The sequence below is a fragment of the Misgurnus anguillicaudatus genome, chromosome 18 (assembly GCF_027580225.2).
Source record: "Misgurnus anguillicaudatus chromosome 18, ASM2758022v2, whole genome shotgun sequence".
NCBI lineage: Eukaryota > Metazoa > Chordata > Actinopteri > Cypriniformes > Cobitidae > Misgurnus > Misgurnus anguillicaudatus.
In genome coordinates, this window is record NC_073354.2 from 605,607 (window position 1) to 631,909 (window position 26,303).

Genomic DNA, 26,303 nt, shown 5'->3' on the forward strand with positions numbered 1-26,303 from the left:
TCCAATCTACCTTTTCTTTCTAAAATAAAAGTAGTGGCAAGCCAGCTACGCACATTCATACCCAGACAGCACACGTACGTCTGCCCGACGTCGGCTCAAGAGCGTACCGTCGGCCTCTTTATCTGAAACGTCTAATAAGTATCGGGCATCGGCCAAATCTTCAGTCAAGTCAACGGTATTTCCAGCTCATCAAGCTAGTCTGTTACGTCGGCTTTCAAAGTCAAAATCAAAGTCAAAGTACCTTTATTGTCCCACAAAGGGAAATTGGATTTGCAGCAATGCTCCACATAATACATAAACATACAACAACACAAACTGACCAACAGAGATAAAATTCACATTAACACCCCAAATTACATAATGTCTAAATAACAATTTCACACATAAATACGTAACACAATCAAGTGCAAAAATGCAATTTGTGCAAATTGTTCTAAGTGCTAAGTGTCATTAAGGAGCCTCACAGCTGGTGGAACAAAAGATATTTGCATCCTCTTTGTTCTGCATCTAGGAACCCGATAGCGCCGCTCAGAGGGCAAAAGCTCAAACTCTATTCTAAGGGGATGGACCTGTGAGCGAGCTATAACTCTAGCTTTCCTCTGGACCTGTTTTATGTATAACTCCCCAGGTTGAGCCTGACCTCTCCTGGAGATCTTGCTCGCCACTTTAACCAAACTTCCGAGTCTATTTTTGTTTGTCAGAGAGAGGCTTCCAAACCAAGCAGCAACACAAAAAGATAAAACTGATTCAATAAAAGCACGATAAAACAGAGTCATCAATTCTGAAGAAACATTAAAAGAATTCATTTTCCGAAGGAAATACAATCTTTATTGGATTTTCTTTGATACAGCGTCAACCAAGGGTTCAAAACACAGTTTGTTATCTAAAATGACTCCAAGATATTTGTATGTCTCCACGAGATCAATATCTATGCCTTTAATGACCGAAACTGTAGGTGAAGGCGGTGACCTGCGAAAGTCAATGATCATGTCCTTGGTTTTGGATACATTCAGCTGTAAAAAGGAACTATCACACCATTCAACAAAGTCATTGAGGACTGGCCCATGGTCCCGCTCATCCCCTGTTAGCAGGCTGACAATGACAGAATCATCAGCGAACTTAAGAATGTATCTGTCCTGATACAAACTGCGACACTGGTTTGTGTACAGGATGTACAGGAGAGGAGACAGACAGCAGCCTTGGGGAGAACCAGTTGATGTAAAAATGACTTCAGATAGGGTGCCATTAGCTCTCACACTCTGGGATCTATCAGTTAAAAAATCCAATATCCAGCCCACCAAATTTAAATCAAGGTTAAAAAATCCGTAATCAGTCTATCACTGAGCAGGAAGGGCTGAATGGTGTTAAAAGCAGAAGTAAAATCAACAAACAGAAGTCTGACATGAGTCTTTGCTCTATCCAGGTGACTAAAAATGTAGTGGAGTAATGTGATCACAGCATCCTCCACGCCCCTACCAGACCTGTATGCAAACTGAAGTGGATCTAACGAATCTCCCACCTGTGATAGGACAGCCTTTTTAATAATTTTCTCAAAACTTTTCATAACCAATGAGGTCAAGGCTACAGGTCTAAAATCATTCAAAGATTTAGGGGAGCTGCACTTGGCTATAGGCACAATAATGGAATGTTTCCAGCTTTTCGGTACTCTTTGTTGTGACAAGGACAAATTAAAAATGAACTGAAAAATGTAACACAGTTGATCAGCACATGTTCTTAATAATTGCCCGCAAATGCCATCTGGCCCAGGACTTTTTGATCTAGTGTGCCTGAAAATATTAGCCACAGTACTACTCTCAATAGTAATGGATGGAGCTGCCAGTGTGCTACCCCTTATGTCAATCATTTCATCGCTAAAATCAGAATTGTCAAATCGAGATAAAAATACATTAAATTCATCAGCTAAATGTTTATCATTTGAAAAACCATCCAGGGCAACTCTGTTGGCTTTCTCAGTAGACCCAATCAATGTTTTCATACCTTTCCAGGTTTCCTTCAAATTGTTACTCGCCAACTCAGCCTCGATTTTATCCTTATATCTCAGTTTAGCTTTTTTAATTTCCACCCTAATCTCTTTTCTCACAGCCCTCTCTGCAATCTTGTCACCTTCATTAAAAACAGTTTTTCGTTTAATTAACAGTTCTTTGATGTCCTTAGAGATCCACTGCTTGTTATTTGGGTAAACCTTAACTTCCCTATTCGGGAGAACAGAGTCTTTACAAAAAGAGATGTAGCTGCTGACTACGTCAGTAAGTTCATCAATATCAGTACAAGCGTCCTGAAACACTGTCCAGTCTGTGCACTCAAAACAGGCTTGTAACGCTAAAGAGCTGTCCTCAGACCAAACCTTCACCTGTTTGCTAACAGGCTTCTCCCTCCTCAACACCGAGGTGTAGGCGGGTATGAGGTGGACAGAGTTATGGTCAGAGTCTCCGAGCGCTGGCCCCACCTTAGATGTATATGCGCCTTTAATGGAGCCATAGCACAAATCAAGAGTTTTATTACGACGTGTGGGGCAGGTTACATACTGGTAAAAGTTGTTCAAAGTTTTCTTTAAGTTGCAGTGGTTAAAATCGCAGAGAATAAAATTAGGAGCGGCAGGGGAGATGGACTGAAGTTTGTTTACGCTTTTGAAAACAATACCCGCAGCGGACTTGGCGTCAGCTTTAGGGTGGATGTAAACCACAGTCACAAAAATCTGGGGGAACTCCCTGGGGAGATAGTACGGCCGTAGTGACACAGACATCAGCTCGATGTCAGGATGACATATCCGCTCTCGCACAGTAATATTGCTACACCACCTGCGATTTATGTACAAGCAGACCCCTCCTCCCAGCGTTTTGTGTGTTACCTCACTGTCCCGGTCCAGGCACAGAGGAGCTCCAAAACCGCTGATCTCTAGTGCCGGGTCCGTATCCAACTCGGTGAGCCAAGTCTCTGTAAAAGCCATAAGACACGCGTCCCTGTAGTCCCGCAGATGCAAAACATTTGTCCGTAGTTCCTCCGTCTTATTCCTGAGGGACCGCACGTTAGCCAGTATGATTGAAGGCAAGGGGATGCGATTCCTGCTCAATAGCTTCCTGGTTCGCTGTTTCACACCACCCCTTTTCCCCCTCTTCCTGGTTTGTCCTTGTTTAGTAAAGTTAATATTTTTACTAATAAGTAATTCCTGAGGCAGATTCTCAGTCAGTGAAGATATGTTGGGGTCTGTTGCAGCAGGATGACTCCATTGTAATCCCAGTAGGAATTCACGGGTAGGAATTTGGGTCGGATAACTATACCGGAGGCAGACGCCGCGCTTCTCTCTGTTGGTGCGTGCCCAGTTATTCCTCCCCTTGCAACCACCAGAGCAAAGGCGACATTATGGGTGTAAGTATGTACAAGAACTAAGTAAATGATAATAAGTGAAGAAAAATGGAATCCGTTAAGTAAATGTAAATGTTTTAATATAATATACAAGTAAAATAAATAAAATAGCAGTGCCTTCTTTGCTTTTAATGACACACAGCTGCTAAGTTCCATTATTCCGAAGCAGAAGGGGGCAGTAATGTACATACGCTGGTTGCCAGCCGCCGTTAATACTCAAGTAAGTTAGAGAAAATGCAACTGGGGAAAGTGAGGAAAAATAAGGAATTATTGGCTTGTTTTACATGTATCATTGTTTTGTGTTCCCCTCCTGTGTAAAAAAACAAACAATTCCATGTCAACTCGAACACGCAAAACCCTGGTATGAAGCATTGTCATGAGCATGCCAAACCAACAGATGGCGATATATTCCTTAACCCAGAGAAGCCACTCCAGTCTCGTCTTGCTATGAACAAGGAAAAAGTGCGGGAGCTGACTTCGCAGACGTCCGTGGTTCAGGTAAGTTTTCGACAAAAATCTTATATTAAATGTCTGTGACTCTTAAAAGTTAGTATAAGGCACTCCGTCTACTACAGCACAGCAAATAAAGTCATAGTAACATTTGTAGTACTTGCAGCGCTATTCAGACTGGAGCCATTTTTGCTAAAATGTTTGTGTATTATTATAATTTCCATTAATTTTTGTTGTTCTAAAATGTTTCTGTAAAACAATACGTGTCAGCTTGTTGTTATGTATAGTCTGACCTACTAGAGGTAATGTTAACGTTGAGGACAGAAAGGTCATTTCTCGTCTAGTTTTGTTGCTATATAAACGATGCACTTAATATAGGCAGATGGCCATTGCTTTTCTGAACAGCAGTTGGAAGTATTCTGAGGTAATTTAAATTTTAGGAAAAATATTAGGATGATTATCGATGATTATATAATTGAGTTCAATAACATAGTAATTTTGGTTGTTTAATTTCTTTATGAGTGTTTGTTTGGTGTTTAAATGATCAACATAATATATGGTTAATTGTTCTGTCCCGTTTGTTTGTTAAAGCTTTTGCAAATATCGTGTCTGAGGTAAATTGTTATTTTAAACACATTTAGTGAGTGAGAATAATATGATTTTTGTCTCTATATATATTTATGATGCCCCTCTGGCAGTTTTAGTTACTGTATAAAGTGTATTATTATGATCTGTATGATAGTTTGAGTGCTTACAATGGCAGCAAATTTAAAAACAAAACAAACAAGAGATGTTTACATTGACATTATGTAAGCTAGTTCAGATTCTTTGACAACCATTTTGTTTTGCACAGTGCAATCTGATTTACGTTATTGTATGTCAGATGTATGAAATATACAGTGATTTAATGAACAGGTGTTTCATATCAAGGAACCTTTTTCCTTAGCTAATATTTTCCTTACATAGGTTTCCTCTCTTCTTGTGTGTAAACAGGTCATTGGCACTGCTGTGTAAGTATTTCACTGACAGACACCTCAAGACATTTTAGTGGGTGTAACTGGAAATCCTTTATGTAAATCTATAATATTCAATTGTTATGTTTTATGTCTTTGCAAAACAGATCACAACATCATTTGCTGTAAGTTGTTTTTAACCAGCTGTTACAGACATTTTTATTATTTGACCTTAACCCTAAGTGTTTTTGATCTTAACCATACTGTCATATTAGTTTTATCGGAGAAAGGACATGCCACCTCTAAGCCATCTGTTTCTCTGTGCAGGGCATGTACATCTAGGATGCGGCCTAGATTCTCTCCAATGCCAGCAAACCGACAGTGGAAGACACGAGCCAGCACTTCTCCCCCCACATTGCCTCAGGCTTTTGAGATAACCACTTATAACTGCTTCTCCCCCCTTCATGAGACCGGATGCTATGTTGGGATCACCGGGGCCTCCATCGCCCGGCATGAACACGCTACATCAGGTGTAGGTAAGACGCACACTCGCTGCTTCCCTGGAGCTTGTGTTCTCAATGTTTCTGTGCAGGTGCCTGGGATAATGAAGACAATTTGGGTTGTGGTGTTACACGCCAGGTGAACAACATCAGAGTGCGGCAGTCAGAGATCCTAAAGAAGGACTCCATATGTTTAGTCGAGAGAGTACACCGAACATCTCTTATGACGAGGATATTTGTGTAAGGACCGCTTTCCCGATACTGACAAGGACATTTAAGGTTCAATGGACAACTTGCTTTCAATGAATGGTTAATGTCTGTAGCCCTTTTCACACACATATTATGGAAAATACAGAGTACACATCCGGGAGTTGTTCGGGATTATTTGATTTTGGTTAATTCACGCTGCCAATAGTTTTCTGGATTTGTTTGTGCTTTCACACACATGCCATAAAGACATGACATATTTAAAGTCTTGCACTTGGTAGGTTTTTTTGTAGCATCTGTAGTTTGCTTATCCGTGATTTCTCTCTCGAGAAACCACACGTGTATTTTTTGTTTATGATAAGGTCATAAAGGAGTGCGTTACACCAGTGCTTCCCAATCCTGGTCCTCGAGCACCCCCTCCCAAATAGTTTTAGATGTCCCTTATTTACCCCATCAGCTTGTTAGGGAGACATGTTTAGGGAGACATTTTGGAAGGAGGCTGATAACTTGAATCAGGTGTTTTAAAGGGGTCATATCGTGAAAATGTTAGCATTGCCACTTTGTAGGTGTGAGCAAAAATAGGTCATTGAAATTTGGCTTTCTTTATGATGTCATAAGGATATCTTATTAGAATAATACCGCCCCCTTAACTCATTCACCGCCATTGACGAGTTATCTTGTCATTTATGAGTTCATATTTAACTAATAAATGTGCCTTTCTGGACGAATTTCAAAGTGAAAGTGTAATACCGCTTTTATCCACCAGATGGCGAATTTATCAAAAACGGAAGTTAAAAAGAGTTAATGGTTTATTTTAACTGCGTTTATGTTTGATAGTCATTCTGAGTCTGATCTCTAACATAAATTTCTTTACAAAAACGCAATTTTTTAAGCTTTTTGCTCAAAATGTTGTATTTTTGAAGAGAAATATCCATATTTCAGTGGTAAATTAAGTAGAAAAAGTAAATATATAATTAAACGTTTTTTCCCCATTTTGTTTGTTTGTTTGTTTGTTTATTGTTTGTTTGAAAGCAGAGGGTGTGTTCTTTAATTTGATATAATTTGTATGTTTATATATTTATAGAAAATAATTTTTCCTGCAATGAATTTTGTGAAAATTTTGTTAAATCACAAAAATGCAGGTGGGCAACTTTTCTCAAAAAGGCTGGCGGTGAATGAGTAAATGTACACTATCCAACCACAGCACTGCTATTTAGTGCAGAGAGAAAGAAAGAGAGAAAAAATAATTCACAGCACAATTGAGTTTGAATTGCATCAAACCACCATCATTGTGATCAGTGTTTGCACTTCATCAGCTCATTTGCATTTTAAAAGACACCCAAAACGACACATTTTTGCTCAAACCTACAAAGTGGCAATGCTGACAATTTCACGATATGACCCCTTTAAATAAGTTTTTGGGAGGGGGTGCTCGAGGACCAGGATTGGGAAGCACTGCGTTACACGCTGTTTTGTTATGCTGGTGAATGTTCATAGCTGATAGTGACTCCCTGATTTCTTCTTCAGTCCAGTTTGCAGATATTTATCATTGTGAATGTTAATCTGCATGTAAATCTGTCAAAGGGGAAAAGGCTATATTTTTGTGGTGATGACACAATATTTATGTTGACTAATTATCGACGTTGAAATTGACGCCGCCGATTCTATCGACCAAACGCAACAGCTCTAAGTCTAGCATACACATAATTGCATTCACTAACCTTTGTCTCAGGTTATAAATAACTTAATAATCACAACTATCCACTACCTAAAAAGCTATGAACAGCAGTCATGCAAATTTTCTCAATTTGCTTTTTTATTTCTACTAGCAATTATGTGAGCTGCAGTCTGGATCCTGCTTCTGTCAGATGACCTAACACAAATGGAAAGATGACATCGGCCCTTGCAAGGACTTCAGACGATGCCAGCACTGGACTACATACAGTGGTAATCATGAGCGTTTCATGTTTAACTTTATGCCTTTTGGAGATCATTTCATCTTCCCCTCGCTTAAATGTTTACATTAACAGAATTTTTTTACCAGGGTTGCCCAAACTTGTGCATGTCACTGTACTGAGATATACTATACAAATAATGTAAGTTGAATTTACTTATTTGAAACACATTATGCTAAGCACTATACTGCAATGTTGTTCCTTACATTTGTGCGTAATATATTATTTTTTGTCTTTTTCATTCTTTAGATTTTCAGTAGTCCGTGTCAAATTTTATTTCAAGATAAGATAGCTTTACATGTCTTTCATTGTGCTTTAGTGATCATCACACAGGCCCTGTTTATGTTCTTAACCGGCATGAGTTTATTTATTGTGGTATACACAAAACAAGATATTTTGATAAATGATGTTAAGTACACAGCTGCTCATTTACTTCAATAAAATTTATTTTTCCTATTATGGAAGTAAATGGGTACCATCAACTGTATGATTGACATCATTTATCAGATTAAAGAATTTCTGGCAAGATTATAACAACATGAAGGTGAGTAAATGATACAATTCTAATTTTTTACGTAAACTTTTAGCTTTGAAGGATTATTTACTCAACCCCATGTCATCCAAGATGTTTGTCTTTCTTTCTTTGGCCAAACACAATCAGAGTTATATTAAATACTGTCCTGGCCAGTGGCGGCTCGTGACTGCTCTTCTAAGGGGTGCGAATTCAAAATATGTGTTCAGAGTGTCATGTGTGTTGCTCGTGTTTCAAAAATATTTGTCTTGTCAAAAGAAGAGCCTGCTGCACACGCGTCAAAACCGTTTATGATAAAAGAGATGCTGACGTTCACAAAATACACGCAACACATTCACTTAACATTAAACTCTGATTACGCATGAGATAATGCAGGTATCTTTTATCATGAACCCTTCGGACGTGTGTGCGGCAGGCACTTATTTTGACATGACACGTGATTCACATGCGATACCCCTAACACATATTTTAAAATGATGAACCACATACATGTTGGGATGAGCTTCGCATTGCATTGTGCGCCCTCGGAGGATAAGTCATTGTCCGCCACTGGTCCTGGTTCTTCAGTGCTTGATAATGGCATTGACTGGGCATCAGTGTTTTGAAGTTCCAGGGGTGCATCCATCCATCGTTGGGGTGATCCATATGTAACCCAGTGGGTCTTCTGATGCAAAATGATGGGCTTGTGAGAAAAACTTTATATTTTAAGCTTTAAGCGAGTTACGATGCATATGTAATGGAAACAGACTACAACAACTCAATCGCATTGTTTCTCACATGTTTCTACTGTGTTTCATCACAATTCATATTACGACTAGTCATGAGATACATAACATCCAATCCGATAACACGTGGCGCCATATTTAAATTGTCTTTTTAACTTTGTAAATGTCTTGTCTCTATCACAAAAAGCTATAATTATGAATAGTTTTTCTCACAAACGTATTGTTTCGCTTCGGAAGACATTTATTAACCCACTGGGTTATATATGCATTACTTTAATGATGGAAGGATATACTTTTGAGCTTTGAAAAACACTGATCCCAGTCAACGCCATTATAAAGCAAAAATATAAATACAAATATATAAACGTAAAGAACCAGGAAATTATTTAATATAACTCTGATTGTGTACTGTTAAAAAAAGTAATAGATAACTTCTTGGATGACATGATGGTAAAAATTCAGTCAATTTTCATTTTGGTGGGAGGAGTAATCCTTTAACTCATTCGAGTCATCAGACAGTCATCTTGTTCCTTTGACTGAATTCATTTACAGATCAAAATCCCTGGTGGTAAATCAACACTGCTCAGTCTTATCTATTTAAGTACACTGACTATCCTGAAGGTGTGTTTAACATTAAAGCTCACGTAACACACGCTGTTTCTGCATTTCTGATGTTAATCTGGAGTACCTATAGAGTAGTATGACATCCTTTATATCTCTGAAGAGTCTTTAGTTTAATCAGATTTATAAAAGAAAGATTAGCTTTACCGAATCTTTCCGATAACATACGAAAAAATGAAGAAGGAGGAGTTATACCGTGGGAGGAGCGAGTACGAGTCATGCAACACTATACAACACTGGGTAGCACTTTATTTTACAGTACGTGTACTTACAGTGTACATATATGGTAAATAAGTTGTACTTACCGACAAATGTGTGGTACTTACTTTTAGGTATCTACATGGTAATTAATTGGTATCATTACTGTACTTACCAGTAGTACATTCTTGGTAGTAATTATGTAACTCTAGATAAGTACTGGGTAATAACAGATACATACTTATAGTGTAGGTATACTGCAAATAACGAGAAACACTACTGTACTTACAAATGAATGTACAATATAAGTATTTACTATTTACATGCAAGCTAGGGCAAATGACAGGTATTCACAGCGTACATATATGGCAACCAACATCAAACACCACTGTACCCACAAACTGTATATACATGACAAGTGTGTGGTACCTGTAGGCCATAAATTAATGACCGTCACATATGGTGTAGGTATACTGTAACTAACAAGAAACAATACTGTACTTACAAATTGTATATACATGATAAGTGTGTGGTACCTGCAGGTAAGTGTAAGTTAATGAAAGGCACATACGGTGTATGTATACTGTAACTAACTAGAAACACTACTGTACTTACAAATTGTATATACACGATAAATGTACCTACAGGCAAATGTAAGTTATACTTATACCATACATATATGATAACTAAGATCAAACAGTACTGATGTGCTATATTTTGTCCTTTAAACCAAGCATTAAATAACCGTACTACTGGGTACATTCACTAGTACATCCATGGTAACTAAATGGAAACAGGACTGTAAAATAAAGTGTTGCTTTTTACACAGTTATTATATAGGACCTACCACCTAAGATATAGCATCATATACATGTCACTGTCCGGCAAACCCAACCATTGACTATCCTACGCATTAACTACTGGGTACATTCACTAGTACGTCCATGGTAACTACATGGAAACAGGACTGTAAAATAAAGTGTTGCTTTTTACACAGTTATTATATAGGACCTACCACCTAAGATATAGCATCATATACATGACACTGTTAGGCAAACCCAACCATTGACTATCATACGCATTAACTACTGGGTACATTCACTAGTACGTCCATGGTAACTACATGGAAACAGGACTGTAAAATAAAGTGTTGCTTTTTACACAGTTATTATATAGGACCTACCACCTAAGATATAGCATCATATACATGACACTGTTAGGCAAACCCAACCATTGACTATCCTACGCATTAACTACTGGGTACATTCACTAGTACGTCCATGGTAACTACATGGAAACAGGACTGTAAAATAAAGTGTTGCTTTTTACTCAGTTATTATATAGGACCTACCACCTAAGATATAGCATCATATACATGTCACTGTTAGGCAAACACAACCATTGACTATCCTAAGCATTAACTACTGGGTACATTCACTAGTACGTCTATGGTAACGGCATGGAAACAGGACTGTAAAATAAAGTGTTGCTTTTTACTTTAGTTATTACACGATAGCATAGTATACATATACATATGCAACTGTTAGTTATATTAACTAGTAAGACCATAAAATAAGAGTCATTGTACAATACTTTTGAAGTGCAGCAAAACATTTACTTATTTAGTTCTTAAAGATTTTGTCTTTTTTGTTGAATTTTGTTGAACAATGCATTTAGAAACAGCAATGACATACTGTTATTTTTTTTTAACATGTTGAACATTCCCATTTTTTTAACAGTCTTAACCTGAGAACAAAGATTTTGCAAAAATACTATTTTACCATCTTGAAAACTGCAGAAATTATATTTTGGCAACAGCTTATACTACTGGGTCAAATAATTGTCTTACGTTTTAGTTCAGTGACTTTGTTTGTGACTTCTGGGTTTGTATCCACATATTCCTGTAGAGTTAGTAAAGTCATTGTGCTACACCCTGTATATAGCAGCAATGTCCTCAAGCAAACATCCAAGAATACCTCTGGGATGTAGTTTTCCCCTTCAATATTGCCATTCAATGAAGGCTAGTTGATCTTTCAGTGTTTGTAGAGTCTTGTTCCCCCTGTAACGTAATACATCTTTTTTGTTGGTTATCCTTGCACGTTATTTTTGTTGCTTATGAGCTCCTGTTTGTGGATGTACAAAAAAACGACTGTGATTGACCTGATAATGAATAAAGCCATGATGAGCAAGTTTTCTATAAGCTGGCCAGTCATCACTGATCAGAGTGCTACCTTGACGCACGTGCTTCCTAATAATGGGAATTAATTTTCTTGCTGTTCTTCGTTTTACCACTTTCAGCACAGGTCGTCTTTGGTTTCTTTTGACTTCAATCATACCGAAAACCCATGCTTTTCTTCGCCACGTGTTGCCAAAACGCCCACGTGCATACTAAAAATAAGAGAAGGATAAAACTAGTCATTATGTATCTTACTGTTACCAATTGCATTCATTTTTTAAAAGTATTCAAACTTTTTTACAATACACACAAATACCTTCCGTTTGTGGCAAAACTTGCTTTCATCCAGGACCACAAATGCTCTTGCTCCACCTATTCTGATCCTCCGCTCTCTTTCCATTTTTTTGATTGATTTAACACATACTGCCTTGAGTTTTTTGGTCATTTTTGTAAATGTTGCACTACTGTCACACAGACCCTCCTCAAGCATATCCACCTGACGGAGACGTAATCCTTGAGCAAATCTGAAGCAGAGTGTTAACAATTAGATTACATGCATGCAGTATACACAACAAGAAGAATATTTGTCATACTTTCAACAAGGGATGCAGCAATCCAGATTTTTTAGGTTCGGCCGAATCCCGAATCCACCGTTTAAGATTCGTCCGAATCCGAAACCGAATACCGAATCCTACTCGCATCCTTATTCCATTAACACAGTAAAACACATTAATGAAGTAAACAACGTCCACAGCAATGTATTTTTTCATTTTAATTAATTTTAACTGTACATTATGCCAGGATGAAGTTGGAAAAACTATTTTGACAATTACCATAAGCCTATGCATAATGAAAGCGATGCTTGCGACACACTCGTTTTTCCAATAAGCAAGCAGCTCCGCGCTGAAAACTATATTTAACTTTGAGTGAGAAGCTCCGCTCGTCAATGTCAGTTTTCACACGGCCGTCCAATTACAGTGGAGGAGGGGCGGGACATTAGCACAGCAACCAACCGGCTCACAGCTGAAGCGTCACAGCTACCAAGCGCTCGGCTGAAAAACAGCTGGCATTTGGCGTCCTCAAGGCGTTTTCAGCCGTGTTTAAAAGTTTTGGTGTGTCCAGCCCCTAAGGCTCACCGAAAGAAAAAGCTCATCTCCATGTCAGCACCCGATGTGTGTAATCAACGGCCGCGTGACGTCGACCAGCGTAGCGCAAGCCTAGGGTTCGGTTCGGTGGAAAAAAAATCTAGGATTCGGCCAAACCCGAACCCCATCAAAAAGCCCAGTATTCGGCCGAATCCGAATCCTGGATTCGGTGCATCCCTACTTTCAACTAGCAAACTACTTAATAAAAAAAAAACAAGATTAATGCATATACACAAACAGCACACAATACCTAGAATGTATTTTATTGATACACATTAACTATTGTTAACAAATGTTTAACAATATACATAACACATTAACACATGTGACAGATTTTAAAATGGCACAGCCTCAGGGCTTTTACTAATATATATAATTATTAAACATGTAATGTAATTTGTAATAATGTAATATGTTAACACATAAAGACTTTAAACACCCTGAATTCATTAATTTAAATCTTAGAGTATAGAACTTGGACTATCTAACGTTACCTGTGAATGAACTTCATATAGGAAGCAAGAGAAACATGACTTTTGATAAAAACAGAGCCATGACGTATGGAGAGAGACACGTCCTTGTGGCGATTTCGTCTACATATCCTGTAATGTTGATGTAAAAAATAAAATTAGTACTTTATATTTTGAACTTTAAGACTAGGCTTTCTCAAGCCAACATAAATTTTGTTCACAAACTTTTACCTCATCTAGTTAACATTAAAATCTAATTTTGCCTGTCCTACAAAAGACAGTGCTTACCATCGATATCCATCTTTTGTTGTGGTACTTTTTTGAAGACTCATCGTCTTTCTGCATAACCTACATTTCTTTTTCTGAGCAGGAGCCTGTGTTTCTGAAGCCATTTAATGAGTGATTTACGTCTTCCGTATATCCTCCGTAATAAAGATCTGACAAGACTCATTTTGAATTAATCTCTGAAAACAGAGAGATCATCGACCTCTAAAACACCGCAAAGCAGCCAAAATAGTAATATGATCACTGATTGGATGTTTTGAGCGCGAGACATGAACTTCCTGTTCCCGCACTTCCAGAATCATCGGTGTCATGAGCAATCCAGTCCCCCCGAGCAATTCGGTCTCCCCTAGGACCCCGATTGGTATCTACACTAATGCCTGCTCAAAAATGTGTCATTGCAATATCTTGTCTGCATACGCGGCTAGTAAGCTAATTATGTTGTACAAAATAGAAACATTACATTTTTAAAAAATAAAAGTTAACTAAAAAACAATATAATAAACTAATATTCATGTTGCAGAAACGTCAGTACTTTTGTGTCATCATCTGCTTTGCAAAAACAATACTTTTATTTTTTGTAAATTATTAACATACCTTACGGAATATATATTTTTAATAGTAAAAGTGTAGTAATCATGGCTTATAATTATGATTTAAATGTGTGATTCAACTATGTAGTAATCATGTTTTGTATAAGTAATTAATGAGTAAGTAATTGTATGTAGACAGTCAAAAGTGGAAATGGTACAGTATAATAATCTAAATAATAAAATGACACAAGCAATGTGTGGATCAGATCTCCCACCTATAGCCTCATTTATATACTACTATATGAAACATATCATTTAAAAGACATCAATTGTAATTTTAACAACGTTCTAACTACATAAATCATAACGCGATTTTGAAGGAATTGTAATAAGGCGCTAAGAAAACTTACCACGAGGAGTTTTTTCAGCCAATGGAGTCGCGCGGGGTCCTAGGGGAGACCGAATTGCTCGGGGGGACTGAATTGCTTACGACATCGGAAGTTCGGAACAATCAGTCGTCACTGTACAGGTCATCACCCGTGTTCGTCGTAACTATCAGTCATCGCCCTGGTCTTCATCCGTGTTAAAGGCGGAGTCCATGATGTTTAAAAGCCAATGTTGATATTTAAAATCACCCAAACAAACACGCCCGTACCCCAATAGAATCTGGACCTTCTGTTGATAGACCCGCCCCACACATACGCAACCCGGCTTTTGATTTGATTTGATTGGCTATAAGTGTGTTTTGGTAGTCGGCCCGTTTCCTTCTCGAAACCGTTTTTCAAACATCGTGGACTCCGCCTTTAAGGTAAGTTATATATGAACACAACAACAATAACTTATATACGCGGAGATGGACGCTGTTAAATTGTTAAGCCTTTAACTACCAAGTAACTTTACAGATCTCGCGAAATAGTGGCTCCCTCAACCCGCAAATGATATACAATATCATATCAGTCCATCGATTTATTTTTTTAGAGAGACCTAAAGGGATGCATATCTCGGCATCTAACTTTAGTTTACACAAACGAATGAATGTACTGGCTGAATAGCTTTGCATAAGACGTTATGTTTAATGAGACACCTTATTATCAGTTAATGAGCTACCATAAACATACAACAAATTAATACATTTAATGATGCTCAAAGTATAATTTAATATAAAGATGCCCTTAAGTGTCATATTACCATCCATGTGGAAACTGTTTTGACCTGATGTTATTATATGTTACGTGCAATGGTTACAGTTGCAGTTGTGAATTGATACTTAAAATGTTAATGTTTTTAATATGCAAAATATGCAGAACACAAAGCGAGGGAGAAAGCAAGTTGTTGATGAAGGTGAGGAAGGTTTTATCCAGACAATTTAAATATATAAAAACAAGCCTCTTTTTATAATTTGCTATAGCCCAACCCAAAATTAGGGGTATATATTAATATAAACTCAAAGCTAAAAGCACTAATGCAGATTATATGCAGATATATAATAGAAATACACATCTTTTAAACTTAATTGAAATCTCCAGAATTAACTGATAAATATTTTTTATTACTGTAAATTTACAGCAGGTACATCTCTCTCTGTGCCTCCCCCTGTCTCTGTGCCCCCACAAGTTGCGCCAACTGCAGTTTCAACCATTGAAAACCTAAAAGAGGAAAATAAACTTTTGAAAGAGGAGCGAGACTTCCTTCGGGAGCAATTAAAATGTGCTCTTAAAAACAGACAACCAAGTAAGTGTTTATTCACGGAAATCTTATTTCCTTGACATATCTGACTATTTTTTTTTAATCTGATAAGAAGCACATGGAATCTAGTTGTTAGTTATACGAACTCAATAAAAACAAAAATGGAGATTTGATGTAATAAAACAATAAAGCATATCATTCATAACATCTACAATTTTAGGAAACTCAAGAAAATGATATTTTACTGTAGCAAATGTTAGATGTCTTTTTGTACAAATGTTTTTAGGACAGAAAGAGAAAATGCAAAATGATGCTTCTTCTGAGTCAGAATCTGGAGAGAGTTCAACATTCTCAGAAACATCGGATTCATCTGACAAGCCTCCAAAAAGAAAACAAAAGAGAAAGCACAAAGTCAGGGAGGAAAAACATGCCGCCATTCGAAGAGGTAAGTACAAAGACCAAACCTATCGTACAGTTTAAATACTTTCTTATTTCCCAGTTTATTGTACTGAGCTAGCTATATCCATTCATTAAAGATTCTAGATTGTTACTGTGATTTGTACCTTGGTACAATAAAATTCTTATTTTGTTTTTACCTAAAGTCACAAAAAATAAAAATATAAAAAGTAAAGAAATTAAAATAAAATATTAAAAGGGGTTAAAAAAAAGATGTGAAATTACACATCTTGAAGGGTTAGTTCAACCAAAAATTAAAATTATGTCATTAATGACTCACCCTCATGTTGTTTCAAACCCGTAAGACCATTGTATTCTCTTCCGGTCTGTTTTGAATCCGCATGCATGACACAGCAGTGACGCTGCTGATGTATGACGCTGCTGATGTGTTATCTGGTGCGCCCGAGCTTCGTTTAGAGTTTGATGGAGACGCACGCTGTATTCAAGCTGTTCAAAATTGTTTGTGTTTTGGTATTGCTATATTTTTTAAATGGTGCGTAAATGTGCATGTCACGGATGTCCTAATCCATCAGACTGTAAACGAAGCTTGGGTGCACCAGATAACACGTCAGCAGCGTCGTACGTCAACAGCATCACTGCAGTGTGGTGAACGCGTATTAACAACAGACCCGAAAGAGAAGACAATGCTGAATAAAGTCGTAATTTTTGTATCAATTTTTGGATCAAAATGTATTTTCGATGCTTCAACACATTCCAACTGACCCACTGATGTCACATGGACTACTTTGATGATGTTTTTATTTCCTTTATGGACATGGACAGTATAATGTACATACATATTCAATGGACGGTCAGAAAGCTCTTGATCTTAAACTGTGTTTCCAAAGGCATTAATGACATAATTTTAATTTTTGGGTGAACTATCGCTTTAAGTCTTTCACACATGCAATAATGTTTATAAAACAGTTAGTTCCAATCCTTGATTCTGATATTCACAATAAAACAGGGCTAGGACCGCTTCGCCCAACGGTTCTATTAATCACTGCACCCTTAGCAACACCCTTAGCAACCACACGTATCAGTTTCAGAACGGTTTGTTTGATTGTATTGATCTAACTTCATGAAAGTTGCACTAATACATTTTTTTTGTTACTTTTATATAGTGTGGTAACCGTTTTATAAAAGCAATAAGGTACTCAAGGCAAGTGTTGTATCCTGAATAAGTAACGCCTGCTCCGCTTCGCTTCGTGCCTAATACACCCTTCAGCCATTACTTATTGCTTACATAAATTAATTATACCTTTTCACCCCTTAGTGGTCAAAGGTGGAACTACATCTTAATGCATTAGATAAGTATTAGTCCTACAATGACATAATGTTACATACTTTTTTTTCAGTTCAAACACCTGATGATGTTTTGCAACGTTACAAGGCCATTCTGAAAAGCTTCATGAAGACCAGAAGTGTCTCCCACAGCTGCAAGCAACACAATGTTGATCGCAATACCATCGCCCTTACAGCCATTATTGCAGAGTTGCAGATTATTGCTACTCCTGAACTCCACATTTCAGGGTGGAACTCTACAGAAATATGCGAAGGAGTGCAAGGAATACACGAATACAAACCCAGAAGTCATTAATAAAATCAATGAAATGAAACGTAAACGTAAACTCCAGCCAAATAGGTACAAATTTAGAAAGGAAGACGATTGGTTGACCCAGTGGTATAATAAGCTGTTCTCAGGATGACATTTCTGCATTTTTTATGATGGTTAAGTGGTGTTTTTCTTAATGTCGTTGTTCTCAGGTTAAGGCTGTTAATTGTTTAAAAAATCTGAATGTTCAATATGTTGGAAAAAGTAAAAAAAAACAGTATGTCATTGCTGTTTCAAAATTCATTGTTCAACAAAATTCAACAAAGAAGACAAGATCGTTAAGAAATAAATAAGTAAATGTTTTGCGGCACTTCAAAAGTTGTGTATTATGACTCTTATTTTATGGTCTTACTGTGTAATGACCGAGTAAAAAGCAACACTTTATTTTACAGTCTTGTTTCCATGTAGTTACCATGGACATACTAGTGAATGTACCCAGTAGTTAATGCGTATGATAGTCAATTGTTGGGTTTGCCTAACAGTGTCATGTATATGATGCTATATCTTAGGTGGTAGGTCCTATATAATAACTGTGTAAAAAGCAACACTTTATTTTACAGTCCTGTTTCCATGTAGTTACCATGGACGTACTAGTGAATGTACCCAGTAGTTAATGCGTATGATAGTCAATGGTTGGGTTTGCCTAACAGTGTCATGTATATGATGCTATATCTTAGGTGGTAGGTCTTATATAATAACTGTGTAAAAAGCAACACTTTATTTTACAGTCCTGTTTCCATGTAGTTACCATAGACGTACTAGTGAATGTACCCAGTAGTTAATGCGTAGGATAGTCAATGGTTGGGTTTGCTGGACAGTGTCATGTATATGATGCTATATCTTAGGTGGTAGGTCCTATATAATAACTGTGTAAAAAGCAACACTTTATTTTACAGTCCTGTTTCCATGTAGTTACCATGGATGTACTAGTGAATGTACCCAGTAGTACGGTTATTTAATGCTTGGTTTAAAGGACAAATATACTGAGTACCAAAATGGCACATCAGTAATGTTTGTTCTTAGTTATCATATATGTATGGTATAAGTATAACTTACACTTACCTGCAGGTACCACACACTTATCGTGTATGTACAATTTGTAAGTACAGTATTGTTTCTTGTTAGTTACAGTATACATACACCATATGTGCCGGTCATTAATTTATGACCTACAGGTACCACACACTTATCATGTATATACAATTTGTAAGTACAGTAGTGTTTGATATTAGTTATCATATATGTACACTATAAATACCTGCAATTTACCCTAACTTGCATGTAAATACTAAATACTTATATTGTACATTCATTTGTAAGTACAGTAGTGTTTCTCGTTAGTTACAGTATACCTACACTATAAGTATGTATCTGTTATTACCCAGTACTTATCTAGAGTTACATAATTACTACCAAGTATGTACTACTGGTAAGTACAGTAATGATACCAATTAATTACCATGTAGATACCTAAAAGTAAGTACCACACATTTGTCGGTAAGTACAACTTATTTACCATATATGTACACTGTAAGTACACGTACTGTAAAATAAAGTGCTACCCAACACTGTTTTAACTGATTCACTACATGTTCGTGTCATTTATATAATATGCACGCGACTATTTCCAACATAAGACAGAAGTCTTACTTACCACGTGCAACTCGCCATGACCTGGTTGGGAAAATCCACCGCATCAAACACACACGCAAAACTCCGCTGCTACCCCGGATAATAAACTATATCCATTGTTTCCATAAGGCTGGATGTCTTCTCCTTACATCCAAAAACACACTTCTTCTTTCGTGCCATTGTTGACTTTTGAAATTAAACAAAGCTGAGTGGCATGATAAGCTGTTAGGAAGCTCTAGCGTCTCCCGCTGATTGATGGGTGAGCGGGGTTTTCCGGGGGAAGTTTTCCGGGGGAAGCCCATATAAAGAAGTGATACGTATCGAAAACCCCTGAACCGTCAGTTAGAAGCGTAATCGAAAAAAAATTGCCGAAACTTGCACGAACCCTGGCGAAGTGCATTCGGCACAGAAATACTCTGTAACACGTCCAACTGCTGTTTTGACACTTTGCCTGCGTTTAGCACGAGGAAACAACTCTATAACTGTGTTAATAAGTCAGAATGCTTGAAATACCATTAAACCCCCCCTTTAATAAAATAATGAAGTAATGCATAAAGTGATAATTGAACATTACTGATGATGTGTGCTGTTAACAAGCAGAAGGATAAAGATAAACTAAAACAAAGACGTCAAAGCAACAAGATGACTTGATTCAGACAACGCAACCCTTTTAAAATGTCTTTTATTTAATAGGGCATTCTATCCTTTATCTTAAGACAAAGCAGACCATGTTAATTTAATTTAATACATTTTGGAATATATCTGGGTCCACTTATCATTTCTACTTACAAATTAACATTTCTGTTCTGCTCCGTTTACAGTGTTTGGGTGAGATCTAGACCGAGGACTAAGGCGTATACTAGGACAGAACTAAGTGTTGTGACCCACAGGTGAGACAAACTTTGCTATTTGGTATCTGTTAGACACAATACATTGAAGAAGGGACCATTCATATTATACTTAAACTTGGTTCAGTTCCCTTTGATTTTTGGTTCATTCACACTGCCAATGATTTTCTGGAATCTGTGTTTATGCCGTAAAGACACATGATGTGTTTAAAGTCCTGCACTTGATAGGTTTTATCCACAGTGTCTTAAGGTTTGTTATTATTGGTTATTTCTCTCTGCAGAAGACTGCATTTTAAGGTTATACTTATACATTTTAAGGTTATACTTAATAAGGTTATACTTTACTCGATTACACGAACACTGATGCAAGCACTTGTTCAACACAGTTTGGTGGTAAGCAAGTGGGTGACTGTTATCTTTAGATATCTCTAACAATAAAATGTATAATTTTCAAGACATTTGCATTAATTCCTCCTATAGCACTCATTTTAAGTATAGCTGAGGATGCAAAGAAGAATTAACTCTCTTTATAATGCACAGCCAGACACATTCAGGAATGCAACAACACAGTAGACCAGATGTTTTATATGCTTACATGAAGTACTGTATGCTTTGTGGGTCCACTTTTTGATTATCTATCCAATATACACGATTGTTCATGTTTGCCATAGGCACCTACATTTAAATATAAAAATGTGGTTAATACATTTTTTTTGGATGTTTCCATTTAGGTGATCCTAAAGCAACAAAGAGAAACAATGGAGAGGAAAAAGTGGTGTCCAGATGTTTAAAAGGCGGTGTTCGGGACAGGAAACAAAGGCAACCAAGAGAAACCTCTAAGGTTTAAAGGCGCTGCTTGCAGAGACAAGTGTAGGAAACAAAGAAAGACGACCTGACGAGAATGTTTTATGATTAACTGTTTTTGTTATGTACATGCACATTATTATTTACAATATATTTCTCTGATACATAAATATGTGACCTTGTATATGAAATCCAGGCTACTGTCTTAACATCTAATGACATCTAAAGTTTGAATTTACTGATTTAACATTGAGTTCAGTCTTTGGCATGACCTTACTCAGTCAGTATTGAAGATGTCAAGATTATATTTTCAGAGAATGTTTTCTGTATTGTGTAGGATGATTTTATGTAGAAAACAGTAAGTCACAAAGAAATACTTTGCTGGGTTTTCACAGGCCATGTCCCATTTGTACAACATGTGTGAATTATCTTGAGACTAAAACTTCTGAAATTCAAACTGTTATATTTTAGCATTTCAAATGCAGCCACCCTTTGCCTAGAATTTGAAATGTATACCCTTGGGTTTTTTCAGTAATTTTTTGAGATCTCACCCTGAGATATTTGTAAAGAAATTTCCATGTATTATGGGCTTAAATTACTTGTTTATTTTATCATTTTGTCCAAGTAATTTGAAAAAAAAGTTTTAAATTAAATTTTAGTTCTCAATTGATATAAATGTATATGTTGACACTATATTTTTGTCCACAAATGTAATTGAATCATATACATTAAGAGTATATTATTTTGAAGGGTATAAGAAATATTTTAGTTAAGTGTTTAAAAAACGTTTACACAGTAGTATAGCAGTGTATAATAGTTACAGAATATGTCATTTATATTTATGTGTGACACATCTAAATATTCTGTTACTGATTTATCCAAGTTGTTGTTAATTTGTCAAATGAATAAATTTGCAACGGTTATTGACAGTGGTGTACTTGCTTTTAGTTATTATTGCACAGAAGCATATTATTCTAAATAAGTGTGAATGACTAAAGGTTTAAATTAATAAATAAATGCCCGGTAAAGCCCGTCCAGAGCGGCTGAAATTGCATCGTTTAAACATCGGCCCGAGGGCATTTGCGACGAGATGCCGACATCTAGACGACATCTTCCCAATTAGCAAACGCTCCCTGAGCGACATCTTGCCGATGGAACTTTAAAAGTCGGCACAACGTCGGCCAGATGTATGTGTGCTGTCTGGGTAGTGAATCCAGTTCCAATCAGGATTCAGGCCCCACCATAGCACAGAGACAGCGTTGCTTAGAGTTACAAATGCTTCTTCTAGTTACAAATGCTTTTTTCACTGCTTCTATTAATGTAAAGCTGCTTTGAAACAATTACCAATTGTGAAAAGCGCTATATAAATAAAATTGAATAGAAAAATTGAATTGAAAAGGTATTTCAGTTTTAGAATATAACTGTATAAAAACAGTGCGTCAAATAAGGAAAATAAATACAGTATCATATATGAATAACAGGGATTAGACTAGTCCTAGACTAAAATAAATGTAAGAGCTGTCCAAACTGAAAACAACTTGACCTGACATATCTTAAAATACATCAGTGCCCTTTGTTTTGCCTCAAAATGCACACAAGTAATGTTTATAGTAATGCTTTCTGTACACCTAAAGACTTTGAAAAGATTTAGAAAAGACTTTATAAGATTATCAGCTCACATCTAAAGACTTGGGTTCACAGTTTTTAGTCTCAGACTAAAGATTTTACAAACACTGAATCTTGTAGTGACACTATTTACAAGACTATAACAAGATTATTTTAGCTTTTTATCATCATGCTCAGCAGTGATTTAATAAAAATGTAGGAGAAGCAGCTACAGTTAGCTACTGTGGCTTTTGCCATTGCAGTCATTTGCAGTGAAAGAAAAAAGAAGTGAGGACCTTGTCCCCACTCCCACTTGGTAGAGGCAGGCACGGATTAACGCACGGGCCTACTGGGCACTTGCCCAGGGCACTGGCCAGCAGGGGGCCCTGTCAAATTTACTGTGTCTATTCTTTTCAAATAAATATTTTAATTTTAATTTTATTTTCAGTAAAATTGTATTAAATATTGAGGAATAATGTGATTTTTTGCAGTTGCAAAGTATTAACTAGTAAATAAATCAAATAAATAATTTTAATGTATTGCTGCGCTGTTAAGAGGGACATCTAGAGGCGAGTGAAAAGCATTGCGTAACATAAAAGTCACGCGTAGAAGATGGTTACTCAAAAAACAAAACAAAAATGAGTTTAAAACCACAACCAAGTGGATCAGTGATAAGAAAGCACAAAAAGGACAGCTTTTCATCACCCTGCCAGTCAGCAACTGTGAAGTAGAACGTTCATTTTCTCTAATGGCAAGAGTAAAAAACGAACTAAGAAGCAAAATGTGTCAAGTACGTCTAAATTCACTGTCTTTAATGGCCATTGAATGCGATCTTGTGAGGGAACTGGATTTTGTTGATGTTGTGGAAGCTAAGGTAAATTTAAACCAACTTTTTTATTCTAAGATTTAAGGGGCTGGACACACAAGCTTTTACACTCGCGGCCTGCGCGTTTTTCAAATAAGCAAGCAGCTAGCGGGTTTTTTCCGCGCTGAGCGCCGAGAGTTCAAAATATTCAACTACGAAAAGCTCCGCTCGTCAATGTCAGATCTCACACGGCCGTCCAATTACAGTGGAGGAGGGGCGGGATATTACCACAGCAACCAACCGGCTTACAGCTGAAGTATCACAGCTACCAAAGCACTCGGCTGAAGGAGCAGCTGGCATTCGGCGTCCTCAAGGCGTTTTCAGTCGCGTTTAAAAGATTTGGTGTGTCCAGCCCATAAATGCCTGTGGTGAACGACAGTTACACATGAAATGTCTGCTAAATGTAGAAATGTAAAATATTTATGGAATTTTCTCCGGAGAGGTGTGCCTGCCCGTTTGCATGAAACTTCTTAAGTGAGTGTTTTCCTGAGGGAGAAAAAATCCCTGAGGTAAGGGATTTATTTAAGAGCGTTGCAACAAAGGTCTTAACTGTCACCCTTACCTAAATGTTTATACTAAGTATTTACGGTAGTCTCTGCCAAAACACAGCAGTGGAGAAGCGGTTGCTATAATTACTAAATCTCACAGCGTAAACAAATCAACGCACGCAGCTCAACAGACGGCGGATTTGTGTACAATGAAACATGCCAAATAACAGACTGTAAAGTGCCGTATGTTTAAAACCTGAAAGTAATTCAAACTGGAAACAGTTTAGATTGACGGACGATCAAACCGCTGTTCTCCTAATAAATGGGCATCACTTTTCTCTAAGGGATTATTTCGATCGTTAGAAATGCGCGTTGGTACTTCATTTTCTTAAATAACCATAAAATCAGCCATCGAGTGTGGCGTTAAGGGACCTGTTATAGTCCCTTAAGTTTTAAGGGAAAAATCGTACTTAAGGACTTTGTAGCAACGCATTGCAGAACTTAAGGTAATACTTTAGCATTTAAGGGTAAATACTTACTGACAGCCTTAAGGTTCACTTAAGGGTTTTTCTTGCAACCCATTTTTTATTAAGAACACCCCTAACCTTATATTTAAGGGATTTCTTAGCTTAAGGACTTTCATGCAACCGAGCAATCTTTTTGATTGAGTATGTTGTATGTTGACAGATACTGGTGAGATATAAATAAACCAATTTGTGGTGTGAAACTACAGAATATTGTGTGCATTCTCTCCCCGCGTATTAGTGCCATTGTTAATCCTGTAGGATGGGGCAAACAGGCAGAGGCGAACCAACACTTGAGCCCTGTGCAAACAATGCTTTTGCCCACAAAATTGGTAAAGGGGGGCCTTTGAGACATCCGTGCCTAGGGCACATCATCGCCATAATCCGTCCCTGCTGGTGATAAGTAATTGAAAAAAACATTTAAACAACATTCATTAAATATTTGGATTAATTTGTCACAAAATAAAGTGCACTCTGCCAATGAATGAGTAGAGAAATGAATGAATGACAAAAATGAATAACCTTTCCAGAAAAAATGCAAAAATTATGTAGGCCCATGTATGTATGTAACTGTGGTACTGTGAAGAGAGATAGAAAATACCCATCTGGTTTTAATCAAACACATTTATCCTATCGTGTTGGTGCCCTCTACTGTTTGCCCCTGCTTTCTCCCTTTCCCCCGTGATTTTGCCTAAATTGTGAATAAGATGAGCCCCCCCCCCCCATTTTTCTGCCTATTTTTTAAACAAAACCTTGTCTTATATTCGGGTATATAAGGTACTAAATATATATCTGCTTATGCCAGTAAAAAGTAAAATCTGATTACAGGGATATTTTTAGACTTCAATCACACTCACTACAGGATCAGTTGGATGGAAAATGTTGAAAAGCCGCTGACAGATGGATTTAGGTAATATGTGGTCCTGTGTGCTATTTGATCCAGGACGAACACCACGCAAAGCCAAGAACACAGCCAGAGGAGACCCCATGCAGATGAAGTTCTCCACCTATCACATCAAAGTTCACAAATATCATGAAATGAGACTTTCATAACCAGACTTAATTGAAAGGAAAGATACACTTACAAACAAACCTTGAATTTTAGTTCTGGAGAGGCTCTTGTGGATGATGTTTGGAAATGCTGAAGCTGATCTTCTAAATCTCTCAGTCTGCAAGATAAACATTTGGCGACTCAATTAAATAAAACTTCTAAAACAAACAAAACATGAAAAAGACTTTCATTCTATCTTCATTTGCTCTCTTATGGGTATGTTTCTTAAAAAAACAAAAACAAATTTTGAATTAAATTTTGAAGTAATTGCATCATTGTAAAGGAATTTGAGAGATAAAATTTCAAATTATCAGAACACACACAGAATTTAAAATTAATTAAATTCATTTTTGCCTCAGTTTTTTACATGTTGGGTAAGTGCGCCACCTAGTGGGTACATACAGATTACCATAAAAATGAATCAGGAAAGCATTATTGGCAGGGAAATTTTTAATCTTAATTGACAAGATAACTCATCAATGGCGGGGAAAGAGTTAAGTTAAAGTAACATAAATATACAGTATGTTAATTTGACAAAAATGCTGCAAATTTTTTACAGTGATGTAGTTCCACACTCTTAAGACCTATGTTTATCTTC

At 37.0% G+C, this 26,303-nt stretch overlaps 2 protein-coding genes and 1 long non-coding RNA gene across 10 annotated transcripts in view; 1 reads left to right on the forward strand and 2 right to left on the reverse strand.

Moving 5' to 3' along the window:
• ddhd1b (DDHD domain containing 1b) overlaps positions 1–26,303 on the reverse strand; it is a 269,259-nt gene that overhangs the window by 135,639 nt on the left and 107,317 nt on the right. For all 3 annotated transcript variants that reach the window (XM_073855467.1, XM_073855466.1, XM_073855465.1), the window contains 2 exons: positions 25,748–25,823; positions 25,512–25,661 (listed from right to left, as the gene is read on the reverse strand). In XM_073855467.1, the coding sequence (XP_073711568.1) occupies positions 25,512–25,661; positions 25,748–25,823 (226 nt within the window). The remainder of the gene's footprint in view (positions 1–25,511; positions 25,662–25,747; positions 25,824–26,303) is intronic.
• On the forward strand, positions 3,303–22,256 carry LOC141350389 (uncharacterized). Of its 6 annotated transcripts, XR_012358487.1 has the most exons (10): positions 3,303–3,387; positions 3,527–3,604; positions 3,754–3,882; positions 4,828–4,844; positions 4,955–4,972; positions 5,115–5,323; positions 5,427–5,566; positions 7,324–7,441; positions 20,342–20,410; positions 21,100–22,256. XR_012358487.1 is itself a non-coding variant. In XM_073855474.1 (8 exons), exons 1-8 carry the CDS (start codon positions 3,382–3,384, stop codon positions 7,369–7,371), a joined length of 645 nt encoding a protein of 214 aa, XP_073711575.1. In that variant the 5' UTR covers positions 3,303–3,381; the 3' UTR covers positions 7,372–7,509. The 6 variants fall into 6 exon arrangements, 3 of the variants coding, with proteins under 3 accessions (XP_073711575.1, XP_073711577.1, XP_073711576.1); XR_012358488.1 differs by lacking the exon at positions 5,427–5,566 and having other exon boundaries at positions 3,367–3,387; positions 21,100–22,246; XM_073855474.1 differs by lacking the exons at positions 20,342–20,410; positions 21,100–22,256 and having other exon boundaries at positions 7,324–7,509.
• On the reverse strand, positions 11,640–16,622 carry LOC141350393 (uncharacterized). Its single transcript, XR_012358494.1, has 4 exons — positions 13,605–16,622; positions 13,341–13,448; positions 12,018–12,225; positions 11,640–11,913 (listed from the first exon to the last, which is right to left on the reverse strand). It is a non-coding gene; the product is annotated as an uncharacterized lncRNA (long non-coding RNA).

Excerpts from the sequence above, each read along its gene's own strand:
- LOC141350389 (XM_073855474.1), top strand. Across the intron at positions 3,605-3,753 it reads CAGCCGCCGTTAATACTCAA|CATTGTCATGAGCATGCCAA; the intron begins GTAAGTTAGAGA and ends CCTGGTATGAAG. Across the intron at positions 5,567-7,323 it reads TACTGACAAGGACATTTAAG|CAATTATGTGAGCTGCAGTC; the intron begins GTTCAATGGACA and ends TATTTCTACTAG.